This window comes from Adiantum capillus-veneris, chromosome 16, assembly GCF_014529385.1.
Source record: "Adiantum capillus-veneris isolate H3 chromosome 16, ASM1452938v2, whole genome shotgun sequence".
Lineage (NCBI taxonomy): Eukaryota > Viridiplantae > Streptophyta > Polypodiopsida > Polypodiales > Pteridaceae > Adiantum > Adiantum capillus-veneris.
Window position 1 is genome coordinate 131,208,367 of NC_140946.1, and position 24,921 is coordinate 131,233,287.

General features: G+C 40.9%; 1 protein-coding gene and 2 pseudogenes across 1 annotated transcript; 2 read left to right on the plus strand and 1 right to left on the minus strand.

The window, feature by feature from the left end:
- The first annotated feature begins 5,288 nt into the window (after nt 1–5,288).
- On the plus strand, nt 5,289–5,744 carry LOC147439877 (uncharacterized). The gene has a single exon (XM_086484078.1). It carries the CDS (start codon nt 5,289–5,291, stop codon nt 5,742–5,744), a length of 456 nt encoding a protein of 151 aa, XP_086340204.1.
- Nucleotides 5,745–13,484: 7,740 nt separating this feature from the next.
- Nucleotides 13,485–20,361, plus strand: LOC147439878 (uncharacterized; annotated as a pseudogene).
- A 1,249-nt stretch (nt 20,362–21,610) lies between these two features.
- On the minus strand, nt 21,611–22,264 carry LOC147439879 (uncharacterized; annotated as a pseudogene).
- Nucleotides 22,265–24,921: the final 2,657 nt, after the last annotated feature.

The following is a 24,921-nucleotide window of genomic DNA, read 5'->3' on the forward strand; positions in this document are numbered from 1 at the left end:
GCAGAGTTTTGCAACTAATCCCCCACACTCACACTTTGTTTTTCTTGTTTTCTAATTACTACAATATGATTGTTCATACACAAAGTTCCTTTTTAAGATTCCCATCACAAGTTTGTTAAGACAGCCCTTCAACCATTATCAAATCGACACCAAGAAAATCTTTCCTAGAAGAAAAACAAGATACGATTCTTCTTCATTAAAATATCCAAACCCCAAGAGTTCACTCCTCTTGGTGAGAGTTTATAGCTCCCAGTTTCTTTAGTTGTCCATACAACTAAATTGTCCTGCAACCTGGGTACAAACCCGTAGTGACTAACTTGCAACCTGGGCAATAACCTGCAAGTATTATCTTGCATTCTGGGCACCAACCCGCAAGATGTGTGCAACGATATGCATTGCTTTAGCGTTCACTCCGCTAAGCTCTCCTCCTTGGATATCAAATGGATTTTTGACTATAGGATTTTTGAATGAAGAAGATTCGAGAGTTCTTCTACTAGGCAAACATTGCTTTCCTATGAGCAAATAGACTACTTTCCAAACAATCTTTCCCTATTAATACAACTCAAGGAAATTAACAAATTCAATTGATGCGGTTTCAAATTGGGAATGACCCAATGTTTAGATAGTTTTCTCCTTTCTATTTATTCGTGATGCAAGGAACAAAAAGAACTTTCCTACCTGTTCTTGAGCAATAACGTCACTTCGTGGGATAAGTGGCACATCCTCATTCATCGGGGCCTTTCCTTTTCTTTTACCATCACTGGTTCCAGCTTCGTGATCGTGTGATCCACCAAAGCGAGTTCTCTTTAGGTGCCATCCCCACTACTAGATACTTAGCTTAACTTGAGAAGTTGTAAGCTAAAGTATAAGAATCCAATGGAAGTAGGGTAAATGATTATAAGTGTTTTCATTCCAAAACATATAGGGTTATTCCACACATCAACCCAAAAACATATGCGTAATATTTCCATAATCTTATGATAACATGCGTTATATCCCATACACTAATCACATGATCAATCACTTATATCTACTTGCAAGAACAATCCCTCATTTTAGTCGGATGAAATTCTTGAATATGATTAGCTAATTCATGCAAGCATCTAGGTTACATTGATGAAGAATTATGCACGTAATCATCACAATTGATTATACAAGTATATATGTTACATTGATGAAGAATTGTGCATGCAATCACCACAATTGATTATGCAATCGAGAAGTGAGACCTTCATTACTTTGCAATGTAGAGAAATTACCATAAAGTATGTATAATGATGGTTGGTTGATTTCCAATTGAGGATAGGTAAATAAGTGTATAGCATTTGATAATAGAGTAGCAGTTGGAAAGGATTCCAATTGGATAATAATATGGTAGTATTGAAAAGGGTTCCAATTGTAAGATGGCAACAATTGGAAACGATTCCAATCGAGAGAAGAGATTGATAATAACCTTGATTAATTAAGAGATTTACATTACCCATATGTGATTTGGAGTTATTGATCTCTCAAAGCCTTGTTGAAGCTTCACCAATGAGTAGCCACAGCAGCACAGTCTCCCTATCTCCAATGTATGTTCAAGTGTGTCTAAAATTGAGTGTGAATGTCCTTTATATAGGGTTTGGAGGTTCCTTGTTGCTCAAATCATCCCCATACCTCCCTAGTTGCCCCCTCTTGCTAAAAGAATGAGTAGAGGTGTTACAAGCTCCTACTTAGCCATTGAGGTGTCCCTCTTTACCCTTTTGGGTGATACACCTCATGTAGTGCCCCCATACTCATAGTCAATTATTCTATAAGAGATGGGTCCATGGATACGGATCATTATGGGCATACATACACGTACACATGTATATACATGCCCATGAACATGCATACCTTAGACTTAGGATTTAATCTATTAACACTAGGATTTAATCTATTAACATTAGGATGAGATTTAATTTTCTAGAGTGAGCTTGGATTATCAGAATTTCATTTTGAAACTTGCTATTAAAAGACAATCTTGAGGATGACAATCTAAGGTGTCGGATGCACACATCTACTATATTTAGCGGTTTTTGGACCAGGCAGCTATTTTTATGGAAATTTAGGATGGGATATATTTTGACGAGACGGTCACGTTTAGGTGGGTGTAAGAACCTCAAAAATTTCTATTTTTGAGGTGGGTGTAAGCAACTATGGACAAAGACAACTATCAAAGTCATTTGCATCCATACAAGGCATATATTCAAAAGAAGAGAAGAAGATGGGAAGTAAAGCAACAACTTTTTCAAGTCCAAGAAAAGGCACATGCATGTGGAAGATTTTGGAGAAACTTGGTGCAAGCGGATTGAGAATTTTGGTAACTTGAGTCTTGTGGATATGCACACACATTGTAGGCAATTATATGAGCAAGAAAATGCTGAAAAAATACCATTTTATGGTTCACTCCCATGTAAGCCTTCTTTTTTTACTATTGAGGATGTATGCGGTGGGCTTGAAAAGTTGGCCACTCGCAAAGCGAGAGATCTTCAAGGTATCAAGCCAGAGATTATCAAATGGACGGAAGATTTTACCCATGAGTGGATGTGTGATATGTTCAACTTTGCACTTTAACATGGTATGCCTTATGATTGGAGTACTAATTGGGTTAAGCCTTTGCATAAAGGATGGGATGTAAAGAACTACTTGACTATAATGATTGGGTCTCTTATGGAAAAGTTGTTTGGGTGCATAATGGAGATGAAATTGAGTGATTAGGATAATGAGAATGACGAGCGTGCAAAAGGACAAGCAGGTTTTCATCGATTCCATAGCACCATTGATCATCTTGTCACTCTTTGTGTTCTCATGGAGGAGAGTTGCTTGAAAGGCAAGCGATTGTATTGTTGTTTTGTGGACTTTAAGAAAGCCTTTGATATGATTCCATGTAACAATTTGTGGAGAAGGATGGAAGAACTACAAGTGCCAAGTAAGTTTATGCTTGCGGTTTCTCGAATCTATGAGAAGGTAAGTTTGTCAATTGCGCATGGGAAGATAAATTTCAGAAATTTTTATTAGCATTATTGGGATTAAACAAGGATGTCCGTTGTCACCAACTCCCTTTGGTCTATGCATTGATCAATTGGAACAAATGGTACTTGACTTTATGCAGGAAGAAGGCATTGAAGAGGTCCCTATTTGCAATGCGGTAATCATGCTTTTGTTGTATGCGGATGACGTAATGCTTCTAGAGCACACTTTAGAAGATGCACAAAAGCTTATGGTTGTCCTTGAGAACTTTTGCTTGCATAGTGGGCTGATTGTGAATGAATCCAAAAAAAAGGTTATGCTTGTGAAAACCAACCATAAGGAGAAGCCATGCATTGTGTACAACAATGAGACACTTGAAATTGTTGAGAGCTTTAAGCACCTTGTCCTTGAGGTTCCGTCCAATCACAAGTGGCATGAATGTGCTATGCATCATTTGGAAGCGGGAAAGAGAGCATATTATGCATTTGAGAACATGTGTAATGCAGGAAACATCAAGTGTTGGGCTATCAAGAAGTATCTTTTTGATGCATTGGTGACACCGATTCTTCTTTATGGAGTTGAAGTGTGGGGCGGGAGCATCTCAAAGTCTACTTGGAAAGATTTTGAAAATGTCCAAAATCGTTTTCTTAAAAACTTTCTCCAAGTTAAGACACAGACACCATATATGCTCCTGCTTCTTGAGTCGGGATCTCTTCCAATTGAGGTTATGGTCATGGAAAGGGTTGTGCAGTACATGATAAAGATGCATCAAAACCCCTCACATCGACTTCCTACAATTGCATGGGAAGCAAGCAAAAAAGTTCAAAAGATGCATAAAAGCAAGATCTTGAGCACGGGATGGATGCAAGACATAAAAAAGTGGTTTGGGAGATGGGATGCATTACACTTGCTACATGATGCTTCAATTGGCCCCCAAGTAAATGAAGCTTTTCTACAATGCCAATGTATTACGGCTTGGGAGAAATCCGGTGGGTCAGGCTTCATACATTACACCACCCATATTTCCCCCAAATACAAAACCATGTTCTTTGCTCGCTGAAAGAGGAAACCGTACTCACACTTACATGGTTGAGCCTATCCCCTTGTCGGCGATACGCACTATCACACCCATTCGGTTTAGCTCTCATTACCTTCGATGAGAGACATGGCATTGGGGAAATCAAATTTGTGTGGATTATAATAAGTTGAATGCGGCTATTTTTCTAGACCCTTTTTCGCTTCCATTTTTGGATTCTATTTTGGATGATGTGGCAAGTCATGAAATTTATTCTTTTATGGATGGATTTAGCGGCTATAATCAAATTTGCATGGCTAAAGGGGATCAGGCTAAAACAAATTTCATTACGGCGTGGGGTGTGTTCGCATGCACGATCATGTGGTTCGGATTACGGAATGCGTCCTCAACTTTTCGAAGGGATATGTTTCAAATTTTTGGTCCTTACTTGACAGATTTTATGCAAATATTTCTAGATGACCTCAGTGTCTTTGGAGCGCAATTGGAGCATTTGAAGCAATTAAGGCTATGTTTTATGAAATTTTGTGAGGTGAAATTTAGTTTAAATCCTTTGAAATGTGCATTCGCGGTGCGGAGTGGTAGATTATTCGGCCATGTGATTTTTGAGGACGGAATTTCAATGAATAAAATAGTAGAAATTATGGAGGCACCTCTGTCGGCAAATCCAAAGCAGTGCAATATTTTTGGGTCAAGCTCGGTGGCATGGGAGGCATTTGCGCTTTGTGGCACATTTGGCAATGCCTCTTAACTAGGCAGCGCATGCCAAAGTTTTTGAATGGACCCAGGAATGTGATCTGGCCTATAGGAGATTAAAAATTCAGTTGTCCAAGGCTCCTATCATGATTCCTCCGAATTGGGGTCGGGATTTTCATGCTTTTGTGGATGCTTCTGAGCAGGCTATTGAAAGTGTGCTGATGCAGGAACAAACTCAAGGGTGGTTTCAACCTATCTATTATGCCAGTAGGCGATTATCATCCGCAGAGAAAAATTATTCAGTGATAGAAAGAGAATGCTTAGGGATTATTTATTCGGTGAAGAAATTTCACCATTATCTATTGGGACGGTGGTTTTTCTTTCATGTGGATCATTCGGCTCTCTTATATTTGGTGCGCCAACATAATTTCACAGGGAGATTAGCCAGATGGGTGCTCTTATTACAGGAATTTGATTTTGAGGTCACACATCATCCCAGAGTGCAGCATGCGGTTGCTCATTACCTGTCTAGGCTTGACTTTGGCGAGCCACCGAAAGGGGGTTGCGGATGAATTTTCGGATGCGTCTCTACACAAGAGTAGTTGCGGATGAGGTTCCAATTTCACAATCATCCAAGATGAGTCCTAGCATTCCCTGGACTTGGTATGAGGAGATGTTTCATTTTATAGACATTGGTGAAATGCCTTCATTTTTGTCACGACATCAACGTTGTCGGATGGCTATTCGTAGCCAAAATTTTGAGATAGTGATGGGGAAGTTTTATTATCGCACAGTGGTGGATATTCTGCTAAGATGTGTCCTACCACAAGAGCAAGGATCTATTCTGGAGGAGGTTCATAAAGGCATTGCTGGGGGTCACTTTGTAGCCTTGATCACTGCAGGGAAAGTGCTACAATATGGATTATGGTGGCCGATGTTATTTCAAGATGCGAGGGATTTTGTACAACATTGTGATGTTTTTCAAAGGTTGGGGAAACCTACTAAGATGTCGAGAATGCCTTAACAACCAGTATTACCTTTGGAGAAGTTTCAAAAATGGGGAATGGATTTTATTGGACCTTTTAAACCAACGGCAAATAGCACTGGCAATCGGTATATTTTGACAGCCACAAATTATGCAACTAAGTGGGTGGAAGCATGGCCTTTGAAAGATAATACAACGGTTTCTGTTGCTAGGTGCTTATATAAGGATATCGTTTCTCGATATGGATATCCCATTGAGTTGGTTAGTGATCCAGGTAGCCATTTCTTGAATAAGATGATGGAGAAAATGTTGCAATTCTATTTTGTGTTACAAAGGAAATCTTCTCCATATTATCCTCAAGCAAATGGGTAGAGATGCTATTCTATTTGGGGATAGGAATGCTCACACAAAAACATTGCAACATGAAACTCAACAATTTGATATGCCATACATTTCAAAGGAGTTGGAGGAAGTTCACTTGTATGATCGTACTTCAATGGATGAGAAAGAGCCATATCACTATGGAAAGTTACTTTTACACATGTGTAATAGCACGGGTATGCTCATTGACAATGGTGTATCTTTGTGGAGTGGAACCAATGGATTTACATGTAGAAAACATAATGGATTTCCAAGTTTTCTAAAGCCCTCATGTGGCAGCAAACATTTGTGACTAAACTCCATGAAAATGGTACGTGCTGGCTCCTCTTGATGTGTAGATCTATTTTATGCTATGCACCATCTTTGTAAGTTGGTCTTGGTATCCTTACCTAATTTATTCTTGTTCGGAAAGAAATTTGGCCTTGATATGGTATCCTTGGATTTTTTGAATAACTTAAAGTCCTTCTTGCACATTCCTTAGGTCCTTTTTGAGCTACTCATGGAAAAATTTCTATCCGTGGGCTTAATATTTAGGTGGTTGTGACTCGTTTGGCAAAAACACACAAAAGATGCACATTTTTGTTTATCTTGAATATTGGTAATCTTTTTGCCAAATTTTTGGCTACACTAGTTTCTACTAAGGATGTTGGAGCTTTTGGTGTCAAAACTTCCAACTTTGCACTGTTCTTTGCCAATTTACAACCTACTTCCATCTTTTCAGAATGATCTACCCAAAATCTGTCTTTGTGTGAGAATCTAGTGGTCAAAATTTCTTTGGTTTATGCTAGGGAACTTGTATTCGATAGAGGATCCTGTTGGGAACTTTTTCTGCCAGCTTTGGGTGGGATGGCAACAACCACACACTGACACCTTGACCTGTTTTTGATGAAAATTTCATGGGTGGTATCCTCATGGTTTGGTGGTCATTCTGGCACCATGCACCTCTTATCTGGACTTGTAGTTTGATAGTAGATCTGGTTTTTGCTGGTTTTTACACGTTCACCTATCTAGAATGGATTTGGTGGTCCATTTTGGATGGGGGTGGCATCCCTAGACTCCCCTTGTTGAGATGTACCTGTGGGCTCAATTTGTGCTTGATTTGGGCATAAGTGGCAGGAGGGTGGCAACAACCGCGATAGCTGACACCTAGCAATTGTGCTTGATTGGGTGGTACTTGTGGGTTCCTTGCCTCTTGCTGGTCATTTTGATACTATGCATGCATATTTTTATAGTCCTATGTGGTCATACTAATCTTGTCTCTAATTGTGATGCCTAGACCCCGATCTCTCCATGTGGTGGGTGTGTTAGTGTTTTGCATACATAAACATGCTCTACATAGAGTGAGAGACTTACCGCTAGCTCCACTTTCCATGGTGATCACCGTACTGTGCATACGGAAGCTTAGAAGTAGGCTCACTTGTAGGTCTTTTCTCTCTCCCCTTCAGGACTCTAGTAGGCAAATGAGCTAAAGTTTACCCCCTATGTTAGTATATGTTCCTAGTGCTCTCAAACCTCAACTTTGGCCACCCTTGTTGCATACCTTATACTGGGTTTCATATTGGATTCCTCCCCCTCTCATGTTTGAGTCCTCCTAGAAGAAATGGAAATTATGGTTGGAAGGTGTGTGGAGTAATATGTTGTGGTCCATATAGCTTCAATTGTAGGAGTGCAACACGGTATTTCATAGGCATTTGGAAATATTCTGCTTGGACCTTTGTTTGGCTACTCTACTTTGGCCTCCATTCTTGTTGTATCTACAATGCCCTGGACATCCTATGGTGTTGATGTTTGTTTTGTGGCTTGACCATTGGGACCCATATCCAAGGCTGAGTTCTTTGTGCTTGATATAAATTTTTGGATACCTATATTTTCTTTGTGGGCTCTGTTGGTTGTTGAGTTGTTGAATGTTGCTTTTTCTGTTGATTTGGTGCCTTAGGGAGTTTGGAAGTCATTCGCTTGGGAATCCAAATAAACTCCGGGTTGTTTTAAGCTTGACCTAACTTCTTTGTTATCCATACCTTTGTGATAGAGTCCTGAGGTGCTTAAAACGGTTTTTGAGTTTGTTCCTGATGGTGGGTTTGTAGTGGTTTTCCCACATCTATTATAGATTTCCTGACCCCTACTTACTTTGTGTTTTGCTAGCCCTTGGGTAGCCAACATTGCTTGTTGTTGTGCTTTTGTCTCCTTTGTTCTGGTGTCGTTCTTAATGTGGGTAGAGCTATTGCCACTGATTTTAAAGTGTTGCTTCTTGTGGAAAACTTTTTGAGATCCACCGCATGTTCTCGGTATACAAAGGTTTTTTGCCCTTGTCAGTAGTCTTTTCCATTGCAGGCTTGGTTTCTATTATTGTTGTCAATGGAACCATTTGACTCTTGGTTTTATGCTAAATTTGTACCATATCAAAAATCCAATCTATTTGAACATTGTACTTCTTTTGCCATGGTTGTCCCAACAATAACTGGTGTTGGTTTTGATGATCATCTACCACGTAAAATCTATGTGGGTAGACATATTGGTTAATTTGAACAAATAAAGTTACCAACCCTAGTGCTTTGATCTGATGTGGCCAATATAGCTTTGTACTTCTTGGTGTGTCGATTTAAGCTTCTCTTCTTGGCCAAGCTGCTTATATAATCCAAGGGAAATGACATTTTCTAGGGCACCCGTATCGAGTAGAGTAATAGCTCCCTCATATTCAATTCCACAAGAAGTAACAACTACTTTTCTAGCAGTCCTATGGGCCTTTCCATGTGTTTGTCTGCAAGTTGCAATTTCATCCTTGTAGCTCTCACTGCTAGTTTTTTCCATTTTTTTCAGACCTCTTTTGTTGTGATGGAAACGCCGGCTCCATTGTCAAGGATTGCCATGGTTTTTACACCTTGGAATTCCATTGGAAGAGTGGTGTTTCCATTTTCTCCCTCATAATACTTGCCTACCTTGTTTAAAGGCACTCACCTAGTGTTTAGCTGAGGCATTTCAAGCTCTTTGATCCCTTCCTCAATTGAGTCATTGGTTTTTTAACACCAAATTTCTCTAGGCATTTTCCATAGTAGCCCACATGTTTAGTCGTATTTTGAGCAACTCCGCTAACATTATCTTACAGGTGATTGGTGTCGACAGAATGTCTATCAGCCCTTTTGAATCAATGATCTTGTTAGGAGACAGTCTCTATGATGGGGCTGCAATAACATCTGACTTGGCCTCATGCTCTCCCATATAGGATGGTAGTGTTCTTAACGAATGGGTTTGACTGTCCATAGACTGTACAGATCCTTTGTCTCCCCAATACGATTCCACTTCTAGGTTCATTTGAGATCCAATCTCAAATTCCTCCATTGGTGGAAGAGACACTCCTCTTCCGTCAATTGTTTGGTTTACTCGTCTACTTAGATCACTCGCCTCATTGGCCTCTCTGACTTGTTTCCACAATTCGTTGAGACCATCTATGTCTTTACAACTCTCAAGTATGTCTATGTGAAATCCCTTGAAAGAGTTATCCATGGTATTCAACACTATTCTTGGCTCTAATGTGGACTCCTTGAACTTTGGTGCGTGCTCATGATTGGAATCTAGCTCTTTTTGTTCCTGACTTGGTGGGATTACTAGTGTAGGTGGGACTGAGATCACAACCTCAGTTTTTTCAACTTGTGGTTCTAGTAAAGCTTGGGCTTTTTGAATCATTTTCTTGCACATTTCAAGCCTGTCCTTTTCTAGTTCCGCATATGGATATGTCATCCATCTTTGTTCTTGGGTTTGGTTTTTTTTTAGCCGTGTTTCATAGTCTTTTAGGAGGTCTTCTAAATGCTCATTAACCTTCTCGACCAACATTGGTCCTCCTGAGCTAGCACTTCTTGGCTCACTTTCCATTGATGGTTCTGTTGGAGGTTGAGATGCCTTTGCAAGAGAAGATGCAACCCTTTCGTCATGTTGTCTTATCTTGTCTTCAGCTTGGGTAAGCTTCTCAGCTAGGGATTTCTGATCTTGTTCCCTATGTGCTTTCATCCTAGCCTTTCTAGCTTTCTAGCTGTTCCATTTTCTCTTGGTTTGTTGACTAGGTGCGTTTGTCTTTGGTTTACCCGTCTCTAGACTCGCGTTAGTTTTTTTTTCTCTGTCTTTAGCTTCTTATCATCTTCCTTTAGAGCTTGCGCTCTCGTAACTACCTGAATTGGTATGAAGTTTTCATTTTCTGCGCTACTACGTAGCTAAACAATTCCTAAGACATTCGTTGTGATCTTTCTGACTCAGTTAGGGTTTTTTGGACAGCTCAAGATCAAGTGAATGACACCAGAGTCAAGAAAATAGGCATTCAATTGAGTGATCACCGTCTGAAGACATTGTTTGACCAAGTGGTTGTCACAGCTTTTGTGACAATCTATCTCCGATTGAGGAGCTTCTTCTTCCAATTCCTCTTGGCTGTAAATAGGCTCTGACCTAGCTAATCCTCTATTAGCAATGAACCGCAATGTCCTTTTGTCCATCTCGTATCTTCTTTCTTCAGGTCAAAACGCAAGAGGTGGAGGTTGTACATGCCTCACCACTCTGTGTGTTTCTTGCATCTTCTGTCGCTTCGAAGGGCAGTACCCGCTTTGATTGTTATAACACATTGTAGCTGTTACTATCACATGTTTGTTCAATACTTCCATCATCGGTATGCATTCATGTCTATAGGCATTCTAGCACCCGCACGTAATAGTGGAGGTTGTTGTCCAAAGACAAGTTGTGGTATTGCAACTCCTACTGGTCCTGGTGAATTCCCATAGCATATCTAGGTGGAGTAGGTGCTACTGTAATAGGTTGTACATACCTCTCCTTAGCATTTTCCATGCCATAGTAACAGTCTTCTCTTGTATGGCTTGTCCATTTTCTCTCAATCTCGCACCATAGAGGTTCTTGGAGAGTAGATTTAACTAGAGGAGTAAGTCTCTGAGCTAATCCTTCTATAAGCTTCATTTGCTCACTAGATATCTTTGGCTTTATTATGGGTTGGATTCTTGGTGAATCACTCCTCTCAGAAGATGTCTCACTCTGACTCTTAGTATCATATCTTCTCAAGGTTCTGCTCTGATTTGGATAGGAGTAGTTTATAGGGGGTGATGATGGTACATATGGTCCTGTTGTGACCGGAATTCCACCTCTATAAAATTCATACGCTATGGCTGCATCTGGGTATATCCATGGTCCATTAGGCAGATTCACTTGAGGAGGTATGTCTGCAATCTCTGTGATTACTTCATCTCTTGTTATCGCTCTAGAAGGGAATCCAGGTGGCTCACTTTTTGGAATTCTTGTAGGATTTCTCATGTTTTGTGGAGATATCTGTGGTCCTTCATTGACCAAATATCCATGTCTTTCTAGTGCATTGTGTGGGTTTGTGTCAAAATGAGGATAGATTGGCATTTTAGTACTTCTAGCATAGCTTGCCATACCTCTGGTCATATCTACAAAAGGATTGTTAGATTGGCTTTCCATCCTGTTGATCTTAGCTTTCTTAATGTTAGGCCCACTCAATACTCTCAAGATAGTCCTTAATAAGTACCTTTTGTTGGATTTAGGGTTGCAGAGAAACGCACACAGCTTGGAGAAGATGAAGGAAGCTCAAGGCACACAATAGAGAGTGTGTTACTTAGTATGCAATGGAAAGATGGATAGCCCTAGAGTGATAGGCATATATACAATGCTCGGGGGAAAAAACCTCCTAAAGAGGGAAAAAAATGCCCCGACGGTCCTAGTGTATTCACACACATCACTACCACATGTATACGGTAACAAATCCCTCTTGAGTGATGCGGTGAATGAGAGCTGGCACATGAGTAAAGGGAAGTGCCATGCCCTGAGGACATGATCGGTCCACAAACGGGAGTAAGCCCAAAGCTTTGCGGAAAGCTTCAATCTTCTCAGGAGACAATGCCTTTGTGAAAAGATCTGCAAGGTTGTTCTGTGTTGTCACATAAGCCAAGCAGATCTCTCCTACTGAGAGCCTCTCCCTGACATAGTGGTAATGCACCTCAATGTGCTTTGTGCGAGCATGAAAAATTGGGTTCCTCGCAACTGCCAATGCGCTCTGACTGTCAGTGTAGATAGTGTTGGCAGTGTCCTATCCAACACCCAAATCAGCCATAAGGCGTCTGAGCCATACACACTCAATCATAGCTGTGAAGATTGCCATGTACTTAGCCTCACAACTCGAAGTGGCCACAGTAGGTTGCTTCTTGCTCAACCATGATATACATGAACTACCAAGCATGAAACAAAAACCACTTGTGGACACTTGTGTGTCAAAACAACCAACCCAATCTGAGTCTGAAAAAGCATGTAAGTCTGGCGACCTACTCCAAGCTTGTGAGATAGAAGCCTACATCAACACTCTCTTGGCATGTGGATGCAAATCCAACCAAGAGCCAAGCTTCAATGCATGCTCATCTCCTCTACCAAGCTAATTACTAAGCTAAGCTATGCTAATATGAGTAATTATGTGAGGAGATGTACATCTTTCTCGTAAGATACTCCTTCTTCCTCTCAATCTACTCTCATACCCTGCTAGCTCTCACCATCTTCGAAGGTGTGTGAGGTCTTGGGTCTGAGAACGGGGATAATTCAAGTTGTGTTTGCTAAGTGTTTTGCTTAGTGCATGAAGCTTTCATCTTCATTGCACTAGCTAGTCTTGAAGGAACACAAAGAATTGTATTGTACAATGTCTCTCTTGATGGGAGAAACCATAATACAAAGCCTTTTGGAGGGGGGACCGGCTCCATGCAAATCCGGTCCTCAACTGTTGTCATTAGCTTAATTTCTCTCTCTTTTGAAAGTATTGTCCATGCTATCTAACTAGGTTTTATGCTTTTTGTTACTCTCTCCACCCAAGCACTCTTGTAATTCTCATTAGGAATATATTCTAATGAAATTCCCACTATGTTCATGCTAATTTCCGCTACACATAAGTTATTAGGCCATTAAATGTTACATTGGTATTAGAGCTCAAGGTTTCTCTTTTCTTGCTCAAGAAGGGAGGTCCTCAAGCTAGCTACAAATGGTTGGTATTATTAATTGCCTGTGAGTAAGTAGAATAGGGATTTTTCAGCCTTGCAGTGCGCCTGCCTTTGTGCAGTTAACGGGGCGTCACCGTCGAGAGCTATGGTATTAATAGTGGAGTCCTACGGGGATTGCCTACGGCTTAACCACTATTGAGCTATTAGAATCTTGACAGGAACCAGTGCTGTTTTGGTGTCGAAAGACCCTCTCTTCTATTCCTTGCAATTAATGGTATTCGAGCCACCGGTACAGTAGCTTGAGTGCTTTTTCTAAAGGGGTAAAGAGGAGTAGCAACTAGGGCTTGAAGTGCCAAAGTACACCTAAAAAGTTTACACCTAAAAAGTTTACACCTAAAGGTTGTTACAAGCCATGGGCAATCCGTCTCTCCAAAGTGAAGTGCAACGGCAGCTCCATGCTCACGGGATTTTCCAGCCTCATCACCATGACGAGAGAACACCTAGGAAGCCGCCTTGTGAGACTACCAGAAGAGGTCTCTCTCCGATTCAGGAAGAAGAAGAGAATCCATACGAAGGGCTCAAGAATTTACTTCTTGATGATGCATCTCCTTCCCAAAGGAGAACTCAAGAGCCTCCACCGAAGGAACGATAAAGAAGCGAGTCTCCCTCCACCTCGACGGATATGACTCCACGAAGACGGAGGGCTAAATGCTCTACATCACCACCAAAGCGGAGAAGACCATCACACTCTTCTCCACGCCATAATTCAAAGAGGGATGATAAAAAGCAAAAGAAGAAAAAGGCGAGAAAGAGGACACCCTCTTCTCCATCTTCTTCATCCTCTTCCTCTTATGAAAACTATGGTGAAGACGACAAAGATCAAGACAAGAAAAAGGCGAGAAAGAGGTCACCCTCTTCTCCACCTTCTTCAAATTCTTCACCTTCTGAAGAAAGTGATGGTGCAACCTTTGAACCATCAAAAAGAAGAGGCCATAGGAAATCCTATGGCGCATGGAAGAGGTCATCCAAGCTGAAGAAATTCAAAGAGGGAGGGAAGAGCATCTCTTTCCTTACCTATGATGGTACCTTTGGTGCTACGGACAATGTCTTGGCCTTTGTCCAACAATTCGATGCGGCGTTTGGAGATGAGGGCTTCACGGAGTCCTCTAAGCTACGCCATGTAGCTATGCACTTTCAAAAGTCTGCTAGACAATGGTGGTCTAGCCTACAAGCCAACAGTGAAGCTCCACGAACATGGAAAACTTTAAGAGCTTCCATTATGAAGCAGTTTTTGGCCACCGATGCCAAAGACAAAGTACTCACCAAATGGCGAAGCTTAAACCTCTCTCCCAATGAATCCATCCACAAATATGTAGACAAGTTTTGGGACCTACAACTCAAAGCCACTGTCTTCAAAAAGTTGGATTTTGGAGAGCAAAAGCAACAATTTTGTGCGGGCTTAACCAAAGAAATGGCGGATTATGTCAACTCCCAAAGGCCACGTACCATATCGGCGGTAATACACCACACTATGGTGGCCTCTCGAATCAATTTCCAAGCGGGGGCTAAAAGAAATAATAAGCCCCCGGAAAACAAGGGTTCCAATGAGCCTAAGGGGAAGGACAATGTCCAAAAGTCTCCTAAGGGCAACTCCAACAAAGCTAAAGAGAAGGGAGTTTACAAAGGTAAGAATAAACTCTCTCCTGAAGAGCTTGAGCGTTATCGTAAAGATAACCGTTGTTTCAAGTGCGGCGAACAAGGGCATGCGTACCGCGCTTGTCCCCAAAAGAACAACCGCCAAGATCCTCCTAGAGCTTCCTTGGTTGAAATCCAAGAGGAGGAGACTCACCAAACTCACCACAAAGGATCTCCTCTATGCCATGCTTGGGGAAAGGTAAGAGAACATGATGCTTTTATTCTCTTTGATTCTGGTTCTACTCACAATTTTATATCTATAGAGTTGGCCACCAAGCTAGGCATACAGTACGGTATGGGAGATGTCTTACCCGCAGACAGTGCCTTCAAGGGGCAAGAAGCTTCAGTCACTCCCTTAATCGGGAAATTGAGGCTTCATGTCCAAGGCTATGTGGACAAAGAGGACTTCTTTATCTCTCCTCTCAAGCATGAGGATGTAATCCTAGGGGCACCATGGTTTGACCGCCTGGCTGCTGATGTTAAATTTCCTGAAAGGAGAATCTCCTTTAAGTTCAGGGAAAAAGACATGTATATAGATGCTAAGGAAATGGGTAACACTATCCCCATTGTACATACACCAGCTTTCAACAAGTCAATAAAGAGCTCTATTTCTGTGTACATGATTTTTGTTAAAGATTCTCAAAATGAACCTAATGCTTTAGCAAAAGAAAATAAAAGCAACCAAAAGGAATTAGAGTTATCCAAGTTTCTCAAGGGGTTTCAAGATGTTTTTATTGACGACATCCCTTGTGAGCTACCTCCTAAACGAGGTAATGATGACCATTGAACTTCTTCCAGGAAGTTCACCGCCAAACAAACCTCCTTATAGAGTTTCTCAAGCTCAACAAGAGGAGATTATGCGGCAAGTGCATGAGTTAGTTGAGAAGGGTATGGCTAGGCCAAGCTCATCTCCATTTTGCTCACCTGTGCTATTAGTGCAGAAGAAAGACGGCACATATCGTATGTGTGTCGACTATAGAGCACTAAATAGGATCACTATCAAAAATAGGTTTCCTGTTCCACGGGTAGAAGACCTATTTGATAAGCTACAAGGATCAACCTACTTCAGTAGGATTGACCTAAAAAGTGGCTATCATCAAATAAGGATAGTTGATCAAGACATTGTAAAGACCGCATTTCGCACCACATTTGGTCTTTACGAATACATTGTCATGCCTTTTTGGCTTGACCAATGCACCAGCCACATTCAACCGCTTGATGGAGAAGCTGTTTAGGCCCCATCGAACCTTCACTGGAGTGTTCTTTGATGATAAAATCATCTACTCTAATTCATTGGAGGAACACAAGCAACACCTCCAGGTAATATTTCAAGTTTTGAGAGAGAATAAACTTTATGTTAATTGAAAGAAAAGTGAATTTTTCTTGCAAGAGATTTAGTATTTAGGTCATATTATCTCTCAAGATGGCATCCAAATGGATCCATCAAAGTTAGAGGTAATAAAAGGATGGCCTAAACCAAGGAATCTTCATGAACTAAGAAGCTTTATAGGTATGTGTGCATACTATAGACGCTTCATAGAAAAGTTCTCACAAATTGCGGGACCATTACATGACCTAACAAAGAAAATCATTAGGTATACATGGTCTGCTAAGGAGAATAATGCTTTCGAAAAGCTTAAAGAAAATCTTATCCCTCAACCTGTGCTTACACTACCGGATCTCTCAAAACCATTTGAGGTCCAATGTGATGCTTGTGGTGATTTCCTTGGAGCTGTTTTTCTCCAAGAAGGGCACACCATAGGCTATGAGAGTTGAATGCTCGACCCTGTTGAGCAAGCTCTAGGCATATACGAAAAGGAACTCCTTGCATTTCTACATGCCTTAGACTCATGGAAGCACTATTTATTGGGGACTCCTTTCATTCTGCGAACGGATCACCAAAGTCTTAAGTACTTCATGACGCAGAACAAGCTCTCCGACAAACAAATGAGGTGGGCAAATTTCCTTTCACAATTTCATTTTCATATTGTTCACATTGATAGCAAGCATAATCAAGTAGCTGATGCACTCTCAAGACGGGTGAGAGTGAATGCGGTTTCCATAGCAACTCACAATGATCTATCTTCAATGATAGATGAGTACGCTATTGATCCCGATTTTAGAGATGTGATTACAGCCCTTGCATTAGGGAAGAAAGAAGAACCATTTACCTTACAAGGTGGTTATCTTCTCTATGGCAATAGACTATGCGTTACTAACTCACTACGTGAGAAAGTAATGTATGAATCTCATGCTCCACCTTATGCGGGGCATAGAGGGATTCAGTCTACCTTAAAGGGAATTGAAACATATTTCTATTGGCCTACCATGAAAGTGAACATACAAGAGTATGTTTCTAAATGTGTGGTATGCCAAAAGATAAAATTTGATAGAGGGAAGCAACTTGGATTGCTTCAACCCTTGCCAATCCCTAATTCACCATGGGAGAGCATATCCATGGACTTTATCTTTGGATTGCCTAAGTCTATCCATGGGAATACGGGAATATGGACGATAGTAGACAGCTTCAGTAAACAAGCTCATTTTATACCTGTCAAAAATACTATCAAAGCCCATCAAATGGCAACCCTCTTCATTTCACAAATCTTCAAGTACCATGGCTTGCCAATGTCCATAGTGTCGGATAGAGATCCTAGAATGACCAGTAATTTCTAGAAGGGTCTCTTTGAGAATTTAGGAACAAGGCTAAACTTCTCTTCGGCCTATCATCCACAAACGGATGGCCAAAGTGAAATAGCTAACCTAACCATTCTCGATCTACTAAAAGCCTATGTAACGGAAGTAGATCAAAGATCCCAATAGGAGAAGTACTTACCCTTAGTGGAGTATGCTTACAATAACACTGTACATACTTCCACGGGAAAAGCACCTTTCGAGGTAATTGAGGGAAGATCAAAAAGTCCTTTGCTACTTAAAGTACATGGGAAGATCTCCGCTACAGATGAGTATAGCCGAGACCTACAAGAATATTTTCAAAAGATTAAGGATGCTATCTCTATCTCACAGCAAAGGCAAAAGTCTTCTTCTGACAAGCACAGAAGAGCCCAAGCCTTTAAAGAAAACGATTGGGTCTTGTTAAAGTTTCCCAAGGCTCGATTAAGGCACACGACGGGCAAGAATCCTACGGGCCACCGAAAGTACTATGCTAAACTAGCAAAAAGGTACTATGGTCCCTTCCAGATTCTTAGGCCAATCAACGAGATGGCCTATCAACTCAAGTTGCCCAATCATTGGCTCATACACAATGCTTTCCATGTGAGCCTATTAAATCCTTACAAAGGAGAGACACCTCAAGAACCAACTATTGAAGACCCACCGGAGATCGAGGACCAAGAGGAGGTGCTGCAGCCCGAGTCCATTCTCCGACATGAAGACAAGGTATTAAGAGGCGGTAAGACTATCCGACGATATCTTATTAAGTTTAAGAATTATCCTTTTGAAGATGCTAGATGGATGCAAGGCATACAATTAAAGGATAACCTAAACCTTGTCAATTCTTACAATGCTTCCCAAAAGTAAGCAAATGTACAAAATGTTAAAAATGAACAAAGTTTTTGTCTTATAAGACTCTCTTTTTCTTTATTTGTGCACAAAAATGAAGTATTATGCATGCTTAGATCAAGTTTGCGGAGACGACGTCTCCCAAACACCAAGTAGAGCTTGTCACTCTACTATGGAAGACTGATAGGACTAATGTGCAGACATGCTTGCGGCAGCCTCAGGCTCTCAAGCGCCAAATGGACTAGTCATCCATTGTGGAATGATGTCGTAGGGTAACATAGGGATCCTCTACCCGCTAAAAAAAGGACTCATGAACATGCTTTATCTTCTCTACACCATACTCCAGGACGACTATTATTTCAAGAGAGAGGTAATGTCATAATAATCAATATCTAATTCTCTTAAATGACTTTCTCATATTAAACTGATCATTTAATGTGGGGAATTTCCAGGGGAGAAAAGGTTAGAATATTGGTGAAGCTAGCAGATTGGCCACAGTAGGGATCCAAAGGAGGGAAAATAGGGATCCAAAGGGGGGGCCATCTGCAAAAGAGCCATGTGCAACAATGGGCTAAAAAGACCCTAAGGTTCAGCCCATTAAGACTTCCAAAAGGCTAAGGTTTCAAAATTCAAAGGTTGTGTCCAAAGGTCAAACCTAGGGGAAATTGGATGCTTTGTGTGTGTAAAAAAACTCTTTGCATATCCCTACATGGGAGGGGGCGAGCCCTAAAGGTAGGGGATGAGAGAGAAAATCACACACACACACACACACACACACACACACACACACACAGGCTCCCTTTACACAAAGGGAATGAGGGACATATGTCAGCTCCCTAAGCCAGATGCCCACAAGGTGTGCCCAGTTTCTATTGGATGACCCTTGAAGTGGACCAATGAGAATTAAGCTAGAGTAAATCTAGTTTAATTAATTTAAAAACATTTAATAAAAGAAACCAATGAGAATTAAGTCTCGTAGAAGACTATTGGGCAGTCTCCCAAGGGGTTCAATGAGCATTCAGGAGCCCAATGGCTTGCCTGATTCCTATTGTCCAGGAGGCAAAGGGGTCCAATGAGAGTTTAGTTCAATTATTTAATTACCTAAAGCTCTCACAAAAGGTGAAAGGGGGACACATGTCAAAAGGCTATCACTTATGCTGCTTAATGGTCATTGTCTTGACTTGGGGAGGGCCAATGAGGGCTCAGCAAGAGCAAATAGCAAGAGGGCTCGCCCAAGAGAGAGAGGGGGCTGATTTTTGCAAGGCATTATCATACACACACACTCACACACAGTCTACGTGTGAAGCAAAGAAGACTATTTCTTCCCAAGCTTTAATGGAGAGCTCATCACCTACTCCAAGCTTGTGAGATAGAAGCCTACATCAACACTCTCTTGGCATGTGGATGCAAATCCAACCAAGAGCCAAGCTTCAATGCATGCTCATCTCCTCTACCAAGCTAATTACTAAGCTAAGCTATGCTAATATGAGTGATTATGTGAGGAGATGTACATCTTTCTCATAAGATACTCCTTCTTCCTCTCAATCTACTCTCATACCCTGCTAGCTCTCACCATCTTCGAAGGTGTGTGAGGTCTTGGGTCTGAGAACGGGGATAATTCAAGTTGTGTTTGCTAAGTGTTTTGCTTAGTGCATGAAGCTTTCATCTTCATTGCACTAGCTAGCCTTGAAGGAACACAAAGAATTGTATTGTACAATGTCTCTCTTGATGGGAGAAACCATAATACAAAGCCTTTTGGAGGGGGGACCGGCTCCATGCAAATCCGGTCCTCAACTATTGTCATTAGCTTAATTTCTCTCTCTTTTGAAAGTATTGTCCATGCTATCGAACTAGGTGTTATGATTTTTGTTACTCTCTCCACCCAAGCACTCTTGTAATTCTCATTAGGAATCTATTCTAATGAAATGCCCACTATGTTCATGCTAATTTCCGCTACACATAAGTTATTAGGCCATTAAATGTTACACTAACTGATGTGTAGGAGGATCCTGAACAAAGCGCTTGAGTTTCCGAAAGAAACTCGATCGGCTCAGATCATGAAATATGCATAATCCCATCCTCTCACCACACAAGACTAGCATAGGTCTATCCATCCACAGAGTAGTGTCTAACTCGTGTAGCTCATCTCTCATCGTAGGACTCGTGTCACTCGTCGAAACTATATGTTAAGTATGGAGCCTGATTTACCCTTGTAATTTTCTGTGGTAAAAGCGCATATTTGTAAGGCCCCCATTATGAGGAGAAGCCATCGTGCGTGAAGGAAAATCACTCATCGGAAACCAAAATTTTCACAGACAAGAATCAGGGGCAACTTTAAAGGCCTCGGGGGCGGAGGCCCCTGAGACTTTTTTTTCGCCGGGATATTCTTTTTCACCGGAATATTATGGCCGGACGGCGGCCGGAAAGTGGTCGGAAAACAACCGATCGGTTGGCCGGTGGCCGGTAGTCAATGGCCGATGGCCGGTGGTCGGAAGTCAATGGCCGATGGCCAGTGGCCGAATTCAAAAGCGGACTTGTCTTCTCAAGGGCGGACACACATGGGCGGATTGGAGGGTCCGATTTGGACTTATTAGCACAAGGGCGGCTACACATGGCTGTCTCTCATAAGAGAGGGCAGCCCTTTTGGCCTATAAAAGGAGGCCATTTCTACACACATTTCATAGTGTGAAGTTGATGCAACAAAGTGAGTGTGAGGTGGTGAGAGTGAAGCAAGGCGGGAGCTCCATTAAGGGTATAATCCCTTTGTAAACTACTTCTTGTTTTGAAGTACTAAAGCCATTGAGTGGATGCTTTCCTGTGGACGTAGCCCACATTGGGTGAACCAAGTATATCGTGTGTACTCTCTCTCTCTCTCTCTCTACTCTACTCTATAATCTCGTGTATATAAATCTCTCTCTCTCCATTAAGTAATCTACTCAATTATCTATTTAGCTACGTCTTATTTCCTAACACTATAGCCCCATCTGACATAACTCTCTCATGGTCATGTGATCCTGAAACATCAATATGGCTCAATGTTGTGGTCGTAACAGCCTCTCTAGGTAAATGCATGGTATGCTCCGTCACCAAAGGCTGTGGATGCTCTCTCATGGGTCCGCAATGTAATCATCTCATAGTCAATGGCTCTATGTGTGGTGCACTCACGGCGGGTGCTCTCATCTCGATGACTCGTGGTGGCTCTGATCTCATTGTAAACATAGACTGTGAAGTGCTCATCATGCCAAATCTAGCTCTGTGTGGTGTCTGTGAGGACTCTGATGTCAATCTCGTTTCGGTCTCTATGCGTGGCTCTCTCAATAACTACTCTCGAGACTCGTCAATCTCCAGTGTCAACCTAGATCTATGGTCATCGATAGAGTCCTGTGGAGCAATAGGTCTAGGTAGAAAGCCTGGAGGTATTCTAATGGGTGATCTCGCTGTGTATGTGGACTCAAGCTCAATGCCGACACTAGATGTAGGTGATCAGGGCTAGGGATAGGTCGATAAGGTAGGCCAAAAATCATCGTGTAGGTACTATAATCATCAAGGCCATAATAGGTCCTACTACCCATGGATCTACCAAAATCTACCTGAGGCTCTGGTACAGGCATCTGTGACTCTCTCAAATACATGCGTGCATCATCATCAACAAACAAAAAACTATCATGCATACGCCGTAACTGGATTTTCTCACTGGATGATATCGTGTGTCTGCAACATCCTCTAGGGATGGTACTGGGATCTCATATCTAGAATGGATATTTTGTACTCGATAGAGTACACCTAAGAAATCTATGGATGATCAGACCTCGTGGGGTGGGCTCTGGCTCTAACTGACTAAAAAGCATAAGTAGAGTGATCATGAGGTTGAAGCCTTACAAAATAGCAATCGGTATAACGATCTCGATAACATAAATGTCTCTCGTACTCTCCTACTAACCATAGCAACACCAAATCGGAACCTCTTAGGGCCATGGTCGTCACCAATCTAGAGAGTGCAAATACTCAATGATCATGTGGAAGCTCACTATGACTGATCTAGATCTCTCAAGGAATAGCAAGCAATATAATAAGTGTATGGCAATATCGTGATGTGAATGGTGTGATCAAATGAAACTGTCACACGGGTGAACTATAGTCAATGATGCATGATAATAGTGGCCCATAAATCACATCACAATGATGTCAATGTGTCGAGAGTCCACTAAATCCTACAGTGTGCTATGTCAAACAAGTAAGCGAATCAAGCAAACAACTCTCCGGACATATGTACTCTTAGTGTCTAGTCGTGCATAAATGCGCGCATGAACGAGGTATATAAGAGAAAGTATAAGAGAGAGATCCTCGTAATACAGGGTCCGAAAGAAGCCGACTAGATGTGCACATGCATGGGACGCCTACAAAAAAAAGAGAACAAAAAATAGTTTTTTTTTTAAAATAGTTTTTTTAAACAAAATTATTTAAAAAAATAAAAAATTGGATTTTTTTTTAAATTGAGACGCCCATGCACACTCTCTTTTTATTATTTTTGTTGACTTTGTTTCTCTTTTTCTCACCTAGATTCTTTTCTCACATGCCTTGTCTTTTGTTGACTTTACTCCCTTTCCACACACCTAAAAACAAGCATGCACATGTGCTTGACCCCCCACTCCCTTTGTTTGCTTGTGCACTACACTTTACACACACCCAAATTGAGGATGGTACACACCCCTCTTAAATGATGCACACACCTAAATCAAGTAAGTGCTCACACACACCTAAATCAAATAAATGCACACACCTAAATCAAGTAAGTGCACACACACACCTAAATCAAGTAAATACACACACACACACCTAAATCGAGTAAATGTATGCACACACACATCCAATTTAAGTAAGTGCACACACACACCTAAATCAAGTAAATGCACACACTGTTACGAGAAGTGAGACGTATGCGCGTGCAAAACTAAAAATAGGTCGTGAAGTACGTACACGCTCAATTTTGTAAAGAATTTTTTGCAACTAACACTTCAAAGTTACACCTAAAATCAAATTTCTATGCATTTTGCATCCAAATTAGGTCGATTTTTGCTTCTTCTTTTTTTGCTTAATTTTGACTAAAAATTAGCATAATTAGCAATAGAATTAAGCAAAATTAAGCATATACAATTAATCAGCACACTTTGAACTTTGCAATTCAACTAAATTCACATCAATTTGCAATCAATCACAAGCCCAATTAAGTGTACACACACAAGCATAATCAAGCACTAATCTCTAATCAATGCACACACAATCTAGCAAAAATTGGGCATCAATTTTGACGCAATTTTAGCAATGAAAAAATTGATCCATAATCATCATAACAACATCAAGTAAACTAATGCTTTTTATGAACCCAATTGGCACCAATTAAACCATAATTTGCACTAAAAAATGTGCACTTTGCCTACACATAGGCACACTAATTGCACTTAGAGTTGCACTATTTCTTTTTGAAATTTATCTTTAATCAAACTTGCAAATCAAATCAGCAAGTGAATGGGTTAATGCACTCACAATAACATAAGCATCGCCTCGATTTTCCACTCCAATTGACGCCTACACACATGTGTGTACTAGCAACCGCTTAATCGCAATTCACCTACAATCAATCAAGCACAAAATCTCATGTGTAGCATCATTTTCAATCAAATTAAACACATGATAATCACACTTCAAATCAATGATTTAGCTATGTGTAACACAAAAATCACGTGTGATAGAGAGTAATTAGAGAGCCTAATTAGAAAAAAATCCCCAATTACACACTCAAAAATCACTCGATTTCACTCAATTTTTTTGCAATTTCTTATCAAAAGAGTGATGATTAAGCCTCTAATTAGGCATACACACATATAAAGCACTCCAATTGTTAGCGGATTAGTAGAAAATTAGTGAATAATTAGTGAAAAAAGAGAGAAAAACATACAAACTAATCACAATTTCTTAACCAAATCTCACCATAAATCCACAATTCACCATCACCAACACCTAAAGCATAATCTAAACTACTCTAAAACATGATTAATGAATCTTCAACACACTAATGACTCCTCTAGCTTAGGTAATCGATCCCCGGCAACGGCGCCAATGTTGGGGGTTGTCGCATAGCTCAATCCATCGACATAATGTCAAACCAATGGATCGATAACCCGGCTAGTGCATGAAGGCATGGAATCACTAGAAATGCAAGAAGAGGATCCTAATCAAGAGAGTTAATAAGAAGAGAAAGTTATGGAGAAGGCTAATCACTCAATGCCTACTCTCTAATCTTCTTTAATCTCAACAATCAAGAGGACAATGGGTGCACACTCTCATCAATCACACACACACATCAATCAAAAGCTCAATGAGCTCACAAATAATGTAAAAGTGAAGATAAATGAGAGAGGGAAACACTAATTAGAGACTAATCAATGCTTAACTACACACCATAAACACAATTGACAAAGAGAAAGAAGAACAAGAGCACTTAGCTTTCCATTGCATGCCATAGAAAGTAGGTGAGCACAAGAGGAAGCTCCAACTCCAAACATCTTCACCTCTATCTTCTCTACAAGATTTCCATGAAAGCTTAACTCACCTGAGGATCCCTAAAAAATGAC